The sequence below is a fragment of the Chanos chanos genome, chromosome 6 (genome assembly GCF_902362185.1).
Source record: "Chanos chanos chromosome 6, fChaCha1.1, whole genome shotgun sequence".
Taxonomy (NCBI): Eukaryota; Metazoa; Chordata; class Actinopteri; order Gonorynchiformes; family Chanidae; genus Chanos; species Chanos chanos.
The window spans coordinates 39449968-39459462 of NC_044500.1; the positions used below are offsets into that span (position 1 = coordinate 39449968).

Here is a 9495-nt window from a genome sequence, read left to right on the forward strand (position 1 = left end):
TTCATTAAAGTTACCATTTATTGCTCCTACATACAGTGGGCGGAGTTACTGTTTAAAGTAAGTATCGTAGTACAGACCTGATTCCGGTTCAGTTACTGGCAGTTTACCTTCGCTGTTACCCTGTTGGTAGAATTGCTTTAAAGCTAACCCAGATCAGTAATTTCAGAGACGCCCATTACAGTCGCACTTGTAATGCGTCAACGCCATTTGCTTTTGCGGAACCCACGTGTGGATACCCTCGACAGAACAAGAGCTAAAGTGGGGCTAAAGTGACATGTTCTTGAATCAGGAATAATACTGTCCTCCAAGCAAGTGAGATTATAAATACGACCTCGGATATGCCGAAAGTGAAGAAGTCAAGAGGTGGAGGAGGGGAGAACAGTGGTGGAACGGTGGCTCTGGCCGACCAGATTCTTCAGGGGGATATGGTGCGAATGCATGGCCGGGTAAAGAGTAGAGATCGTAAACAAGAGAACGAAGATGAGTATGTGGATGAGCGATTGTCGCGAAAGATTCTTGAACAGGCGCGGATACAACAAGAAGAACTCCAGACGGAGTTTGGTGTGACACCAGAGGCTAAGAAAAAGCCGTCCACCGTCTTAGGCAAGTATCCAGAGCCTCTTCTCACAGCAGTGTTAAGTAAACTAGATTGTTTGTTTAGCTTCTTGCATGGTGCATCAGGGTTGACATGTGTACTTTTTCCCCCCTAAATTATTTTTTAGCATTGAAGTACGTAGTAACTGTGTATCATTGCAGGACCTGACACGCAGGATGGAGACTCAGACGAAGAGTGGCCAGCTTTGGGAGCTGGTGAGGAAGAAATGGGTGGAGGGACCGAGGTGGAGGTGGATCCTGACGATGAGAAAGCCATTGAGATGTTCATGAACAAAAATCCACCAATGAGGTGAATACAGTATTGTCTTTCACATTGCTTATCTCTGTCTAAAACCAATATTTTCTAAGTAAGGCTCTCCAAATTCCTTACCCCCTCAGCTGCTGTAAATGTTGATTATAGATTTTTACATCAGGCACTGAGTTCAGCTTTGAAATCCAATCCAGAGAGGACTCAGTTAATTTAATGATGTTAATCAGTTTGCAAAGTGCTTATATCGGTAAAATAGGGCACATACATGACTGTTAAAGACTCTTATTACTCCCATGTTCTTGGCTGAATTACAAACAACTGTGGCCAGATTAGCCAGATAATTCACATGAGAACCTTGTCCTAGTGATTAGTTTTGATAACTGATATGATATTCTTTATGTCAATGTTATGTTGAAGTTTTCAGTGAATACGAGTTTTGCAATGCAGATTTATTGAGTTTTAAAACAAGATACTTGAATACACATGTCGAGATCACAATTACTGATGTACTTGAAAATAAATATTTTGACAGCTTTCTCCTCAAAATATAAGTGGCCTTATTAGTTACTGTAGAATTTACTATAGCGATGGTTCTCTGTATGAAATGCAACATATGAACTCATAGCTAATGTCTCGATAGGCGAACATTGGCTGACATCATCATGGAGAAGATTACAGAGAAGCAGACAGAGGTGGGAACAGTGATGTCAGAGGTGTCTGGCCGGCCTATGCCACAGCTGGATCCAAGAGTCATTGAGGTGTACCGGGGTGTGCACAAGGTGAGCCATCTATTTTTTATGCTCAATTGAGTTTGCATGAGTTTACAGAAGTGATATATTTGAGTGGTTAAATACTTTAAATCTGCACTTTGACTGCTGGGATTATTCCTTGATTATTCAGTCTTATTTACGGTTTAAACTACGTTCAAAGTTTTTACAACTTTGAAAAACAAATATTTTAAAGTATTCAGCAATTAAAAACATAATAAGTATCACTTCAGTCTTTAAGATCAGAGCATGTTTCATGACCAACATACTGTAGGACTCTTAATGTTTACTTAATTATCAAGTTAGATGTTGACACCCACAAAAAGTGACACCCACGTCAATAAACACACACTAGGAGCATTCCTTTTTTGTTTTCATAGAGTTTCGATTGTGGATGTCCCATGGAATATGTGAAAGCTGATCAGTCATTACCTCCTCTTAACTGCAAAATGTGGCATCATTCAGTATTTTACAATCCCTCATACACAAGTTTCATATGTCCAGTCAACATTCCAGTTCTTGCCAAGACAAGGAGACGGGATGATAAACATAAATTTGTACCTTTAAATGAAAAACATGTCTTAACAATCCTTTCTAGGTTCTTTCAAAATATCGCAGTGGAAAACTTCCCAAGGCTTTCAAGATCATCCCAGCACTGTCAAACTGGGAACAAATTCTCTATCTCACAGAACCAGAGACCTGGACTGCCGCTGCTATGTATCAGGCCACAAGGTTAGTGAACGTACAATGTGTATCATTCCCAGCACAATTTAGATATTGTGACAGACTTTCTGCACCAAATTTGAGGTTATATTCCTCTGTTAAACATGTTTATCATTATGCTTGAACATGAATTACCGGTTATGTTTTTATTTAATAGGGATTAGCTAATGTTCCTTTCATATTCTCTAATTTTGAATAGGATCTTCTCATCCAATCTGAAGGAGCGTATGGCCCAGCGGTTTTATAATTTGGTGCTGCTGCCTCGAATTCGAGATGACATTGCAGAGTACAAACGACTAAATTTTCATCTTTACAGCGCACTCAAAAAAGCTCTTTTTAAACCTGGGGCATGGTTTAAAGGTTAGTCAGACTTAGCACTACCAAAAATAGCTCATGTGAAGCTTATTTGAAGTATTGGAGTACCAAACTTCTTGTATTTAGCAAACAAATAATGTGGACTGTTGACCACTAGGTGTCATATGTGACTAACCTGATGAAAAATACTTTGTCCTGACAAGCCAAAATGAAGTGTGCATTAGTGATCTGTTGTTTTTCTCTCTGTACCCTATACAGGGATTCTGATTCCTTTGTGTGAGTCAGGGACCTGCACTCTAAGAGAAGCCATCATCATTGGCAGCATCCTTACCAAATGCTCCATTCCTGTTCTGCACTCCAGGTAAATCATCCCACATGCAGATGTTTTCTAAGATAACAAAACTGCTGGTTTAAAGATTATAAAGGATGAGTAGGGGCGTCTCACATTATTTGTTTGTTCAAAAGACTGGCTACATTTCATTTAAGTAGTTTGGTAAGTTACTATAATATGTAGATTTGATGTAAAGCGTCCTTTTCTTGATTTTAGAAACATGTTTTGATACAGAATAGTGTCTTTCGTTTTTCTGTCTGTGCTGTGATGAGACATTGTGATATTTTAACAAAGAAGGGCCCAAAGAAAGCTCTGTGCTTTCCAAATAGTGTTTCAGACTTTTAATCCACCCGCTGAGCTGTGCATTTACTCACGTGTTGTGTGTGGGTTTTTTTGGGGGTTTTTTTAGCCTTACAGACTTACTGTTTTATAATCATTAACTTAGTTCACATAACTAGAGAAGCTTCAGGCAGTCTCCAAAATCCCCAGACGAAAGAAATGATATGGGCTTTTTGCTCGTTTATTTGGCCATGACTTTACTTTGTCTGTCTTTTTGTGCGTGTGTTCCTTGTCAGATGCAATCTAAGCTGACAGGTATTCCAGTGGATAGTCAAATTAAGTTGAACTTGATTTTATCAATAGATACACCTTAGCAGTTTATTATCTGCCCTGACCACAGTTGGTCACTGTTAGTGTGGAGTATACAATTTTCTATTTGCAAACTCTTTTCCAGGGCCAGTTAAAAACCCTCTTATCTTTCCTATCCTCAGTGCTGCTGTGCTGAAGCTTGCAGAGATGGAGTATAACGGAGCCAACAGCATCTTCCTGCGACTGTTGCTGGACAAAAAGTACGCACTGCCCTTCCGTGTCCTGGACGCCCTCATAGCCCATTTTCTGTCTTTCCGGAACGAGAAACGGACACTCCCAGTGCTGTGGCACCAGAGCCTGCTCACCCTGGCCCAGCGTTATAAGGCTGATCTGGCTTCCGAGCAGAAAGCAGCACTGCTCGAACTGCTCAAGATTCAAACGCACCCCCAGATTTCGGCAGAGATTCGGCGAGAGCTTCAAAACGCTGAGTCTAGGGACGTTGAGGTGGCCACTCCTGCCATGTCAATGGACTGAGTGTTGACTGAGTGCTACGGGTGTTCGTTGTCCTCAGATAACCGAGCTGAAAGCCGATGTATTCAACAAATTTCTATACAGATTCTGACACCAGCTTCAGACGAACCTAACCTGTGTTCTTTCACCCATTTTTTTCTGTTGCCCACTGGTGTCTAAAACATGGTTCCCAATAGCAGTCTGGTCACATTAATTTTAGGAATAAATGAAATTCCTTTGATCATTTAAGTTTGAGCAGGATTACGGATAGAGTGCATTAGCACTGCCCTACCAGTCAAAAGTGGGTTATTAAAATGATGTATGTTTGTACATCATAAAAACGTACTCAAATGTTCTTTTTCCCCCTCAATAAACAGGATAAGACACTTGGTTGCATCTTGTTGCGCCTATAAAGCAATACTGAAAAAAGCCATTCTTGCACAGCTGAATTGAGAACTGTTGGTAATGGGTAACTCATGTCATGCTACAGGTGTGTCTGTATTAATTCGACTTTAATGTGTGGTTCTTGCAAATCAAATAAAACATGCAGCCTGAAATACTAAGTGAAAACAGTTTATTTTTAGATAGCCCATTCAAAGGTAATGGTGTAATGAATTATCGCCTGACATCATAATGTGTGTTTTGACAGTTGATGGTGACCTCCGCTTGTTAGCATGTGCATCCTGCTCTGTTCTTTGACTTGGTTATGGGTAGGCATCGAGTACAGTGATATGCAGACATTATGCGTTATGATAATAAGTAGGTACTTTTGGCGGATACATTTTGTCGGATTAGAGCGTAATTAAACCGAATGTGGCACGCGACATCGACGATTGGGGAAGGTATCGAATGAATATTCAACAATATCGAATTAACATTAACATTCACGTTGCGTCAGGATTTCAAAAAAAGTATTTCGAATGATTATTAAACTGTCTAGCTAGTAATGAATTTTTTGACCGGTTAACAAGTGAGTCTGTTTCTGTGTTTGGTGATCGCTAACTTGCTGGCTAAACTTTGTGGTTTGGTATGCAAGTTGGCAAGGTCGTGTGATTTTTCGACAGATCTTGTTACCTCTCCGATGGAGTTAACGTGCTATGAAGATGAAATTCATAAATCTGCCTCACAAAACCCATCAGATCATGTCAGCCCTAAATATATAAGGGCCTTCTGCGACCCAGCACTGATCCACGATTGCCGAACCTTGCAAAATCTTTTGAATTTGGAGAAGAATAACCTAGCTTCACGGTCTTACTTTGGCACCGTGCAAACAGATATTCAGCCATACATGCGAAGAATTTTAGCTGTTTGGATGCTACAGGTAGGGGGTGTACAGCACACGTCAAGCCTAATCCATGTCATTCTTCACTTACTGCTACATAAGAAGTATAGCCTACTTGTTTAGCAGTTATAACATGGCAATTGCACAGGGAACAGTTGCCTAAAATTCTGCACGTCGTAGTTTTGTACATCGGATCTAATAATAAAATTCATAGACAGGAGGAGTTGGGACAACTATGTCTGGTGTTCTTTAACAGGTCTGCGAGGAGCAGAGGTGCGAACAGGAGGTGTTTCCCTTAGCCATCCACTATCTGGATCGTTATATGTCTCGCTATCCTATTGACAGAGGCAGTCTACAACTTCTTGGCACTGTTTGTATGTTTTTGGCCTCCAAACTGAGAGAGACAGTTCCGTTGAGTGCTTCTAAGCTATGCATTTACACTGACCACGCTTTCTCCCTTTCTCAGCTTCTGGTAAATAAATTCCCAATAATTTTTATTTATCAAATCCTATACATTTGTTTCAGTATTTCTACGCACAAGATATTTGACATGAACAAACCGTACTCTGAGGATAATGGTCTGACCTTCATTTGCATTATTAACCTCGGGATTGCGTGTCAGTCAGTTGGGGAGCTTTTGAATGTGGACTGGCATAATCAGGATTGGCAGCTGTAAAATTTAATGCATGTTTCAGGAGTTAGTTCAAAGTGCAATAAAAATGAAATGTTTGTCTTGCTGATGTGTGGTTTGGTATGATAAATGTCCTTTGAGTGGATTGAATTATTTTTCAGTATGATTAAAGTTTACTTTTTTTTTGTAGCAGTGGGAGATGTTTGTAGTATCTAGACTGGACTGGGATCTGGCCCCTGTCTTGCCTTCTGACTTCTTAGAACCGATTCTTCAGAACTTACCAATCATCCCACAGAACCTTGGTGTCCTGCGAAGACACACCCACTCCTTTATTGCGCTTGCGGCGACAGGTAAGGATGAATGTGAGGTGTGTCTTACAAAGAAAACACTCCAAGTTTGAAAGGAACACTCTGGTCCTGTAAGGCAAAATAAAGGCAGAATAAGTTCATAAAGATAATAGGCAAATAAGAATAAGAGCACAGATTTGGTTTTGTCAGGGATGAAACAGTTATCAATGTAATGATTTAATCAAGGCCTTTACCACATTTTATCTTTTACTTTTGCATGGAATTTTTATTGATAGTAAAAGACTTCAATAAAACCATTGTGCAGAGGCAAGAATTTGCGTGCCATTCCATGGCATCCTAGACACTATTGCGATACTTCTGTTATATTCCGCTTTCACGTCACTTTTCACTTTTACACGGTAGCAAGTTTGGAGAACAGTTTTTAGTTGCTAGGTTTGGTGTGTCAGAGTGTTAATGATACCATATTGTATTTATTCATCTTAATTATGAGCTTATAAACAGGAAGCAACGGGCATACAGCAGCCGTAACTTTAATGTGCGAGGGTCAGCAGGGTTTTTGTAAGCCAGAAGCCAGTTTGGGTAATCCTGTATTGTGTAGTGTGAAAGCCCTGTGTCCCACCATTCTACTGCCTCGTTTCCCACGAATCTCCCAGCAGGTTGCCTGAGGTGACCAGTGGCTAGACGACTCCGTCACATTACACTGAGTGTATGTCTGTGAGACAATTCCATTAATTTCCAGGGCCCATTTTGTGATGTGTCGTGGGAACAGTTTCCCAAGAGTCTTTCTTATCTTCTGTGCTTGAGGTTCTTAGCCAAAAGGCATTGGTTATCAGTTTTGGGAGCTTGCTTCCAAAATGTTACTTATTGTTCATTAAACTTTGGTCCACAGTAGCTGCATTCCTGCCCTTTCGTTCACATGGGCTAAATGTAGTAGTTGCCACGATGGCCTATTGAGTATTTATTAGTGTCAAAACACACACTTTCTTGGCTTGCACTTAATTCTTACACAAACGTATCTCAAACTGTACTGTAAAAAGGTCTTTGATCAGCCTTATAACTATTTCAAGGAAATGGAAGAAAAATAAGTTTCATTATGTTGTTTATTCTGTATCCCAAGGCATGTGAGTCATTCTTCTATATCTGTTCACACAATAGGTGGCTTAACCACTACTATATATTTCTTATTCCTGAGAAGTACTCTAATCCAGAGGATTGTGTCTTTTGTGTCTTTTTTCCACAGAGTATAGGCTCTCTTTGTTCCTTCCCTCCTCCATTGCCTGTTCTTGCGTTGCAGCTGCCATTAAAAGACTCAGGCTCTTGGAAGAGGCTCTGTCTGCTGATTCCTTTTTCCAGCCAATGGCTAACCTCTTAGCTACTGACTTGGTGAGCCTGTTTTTTTCCCTCCTCTTAAACACCGAATGAAGCAGAAGCCACATAACAGGTTTTGTCAACAAATTCAGAAGTGATTGGCGAACAGGTTCTTGACTAAACAGAAATTTTCACAGTCATCATACTCTCACAAAAGATGTTTTGCCCTGCTTGACAGCTCTTTCATGAGTCTTTCTCAAGGGGGATTTTCGATAGGAACATACACAGCTACACCCATGCTAGATTGGATTAGAGCCCAACCGATACAGGATTTTTAAGACCGATACCAATTTCGATATTTGAGGAGTTAAAAATCCCATAATGATGTATCAGCTGATATTCTTTCTTTTTTATTCAGAAACACATAACATAAGCAAAGATTTTCCCTAACATTTGTTATGTGTGTAGTTATTTAAGAGTCCTCACCAAGATAATATGACATAATATGCAGTTTAAAATTAAAGTTTTCTTGTCATAAATAGTGCTTTCAACAAAAGTATGACAAAATACATTAAAGTTTTGATAAATAAGAGTCGGCTGTATAAAAACACAAAGACGTTTAAAAAACTATCAGATCCGTTATTAAAGTATAGCGCACTACTACTGATGAACAAGTAGTGTGTGTGTGTTGTTTGGGCCTGCCATATGAACATCAAAGAGAAACTATAAATAAAACAAATCAAGCACAAATAAATGAACCTTGAGAAAAATATGGGTGAAATGAACATAACATATAACATTTTTAACAAATACTTGGCAAATAAACTATATACATTAAAGGAGGAAGGGTGCTGTGTGGCTCAGCAGTAGTAAAGAACATTAATTCTTCAGTCCTCAGTACTTCCAGTCCATCAGGGGCAGGTTGTAATACATGAAGCAAGGCTTCTCTACATTCACATAGTTTGAGAAAATCATAGTTTTGCATAGTTTTTAAGATAAACTGTGTAGTAAACGTATACAGTGACTTAGAGTAACCGCTGCTGTCGAATGCATCTAATACTACATGACTGCCCGCACCGAAGACTTGCGACTTTGGGATTTCATACTACACGTTTGAAAGAGAAGCTAGATAATTTTGTTTGGCTACCAAGCCATGTTAGATACTTGTTCAGCTCACGCTTATTTACGTGTCCCCTCTGGTTTCATAATTTCTAATGCGCCGACTCTAACTACAGACATGCGAGTCGCGGATATATTACCATTGCTTCATTTAGGTAGAATAAGTTAAACGCTATAGTTTACCCAATCATTAATGTTAGTGGTCTTCCACTGATATACATGGCATTAGCTAGCTTTGTGGGTTCATCCTCCATCTCTTCGTTTCTTTTTTAGTTGTCATTTATCGGCCGTTATAAACACTGGTACCGATTTATCTGCAGTTACTAGCATGCCGATTTATCAGTCAGGCTCTAGTTTAGATCATAGCAGTTTCTGTTATTATGCCTTGCAAGCACTCGTATATGACTTCATTTTCATTATCAAACAGTTTTCGGGTATTCCATCTTCACTTTCACTCTCTCGCTATTCCCAGAAGTCCCTCTGTAGCTGTTTCAGACAGCTTGAACTGGTCCTGGAGCTTAATCTGCCTTCCTCCCAGACCACGACTGAGGAAGCTTGTCAGTCTGGAAAGCCTGAACCTGAGATGAGTAACACCCCTACTGAAATTCAAGATGTAAGGCTCTCTCCTCTGGAGAAAATAAGCCCGGGGATCTCAGAGGTCCAGACAGAAGAGTGGAAAATGAGCCTGGAAAATGTCCCACCTGCTCTTCTGAACGTCTTAGATAGAGATGCACGTGCTGATGCTTGA

At 40.0% G+C, this 9495-nt stretch overlaps 2 protein-coding genes across 2 annotated transcripts; both read left to right on the top strand.

The window, feature by feature from the left end:
• The first annotated feature begins 218 nt into the window (after positions 1-218).
• On the top strand, positions 219-4624 carry bysl (bystin-like). Its single transcript, XM_030777552.1, has 7 exons — positions 219-603; positions 757-904; positions 1506-1644; positions 2231-2364; positions 2555-2715; positions 2929-3031; positions 3772-4624. The coding sequence occupies exons 1-7, from the start codon at positions 339-341 to the stop codon at positions 4121-4123; spliced, it is 1302 nt and encodes a 433-aa protein (XP_030633412.1). The 5' UTR covers positions 219-338; the 3' UTR covers positions 4124-4624.
• Positions 4625-5180: 556 nt separating this feature from the next.
• ccnd3 (cyclin D3) lies at positions 5181-9495 on the top strand. The gene is made up of 5 exons (XM_030778349.1): positions 5181-5420; positions 5638-5853; positions 6203-6362; positions 7561-7703; positions 9220-9495. Exons 1-5 carry the CDS (start codon positions 5181-5183, stop codon positions 9493-9495), a joined length of 1035 nt encoding a protein of 344 aa, XP_030634209.1.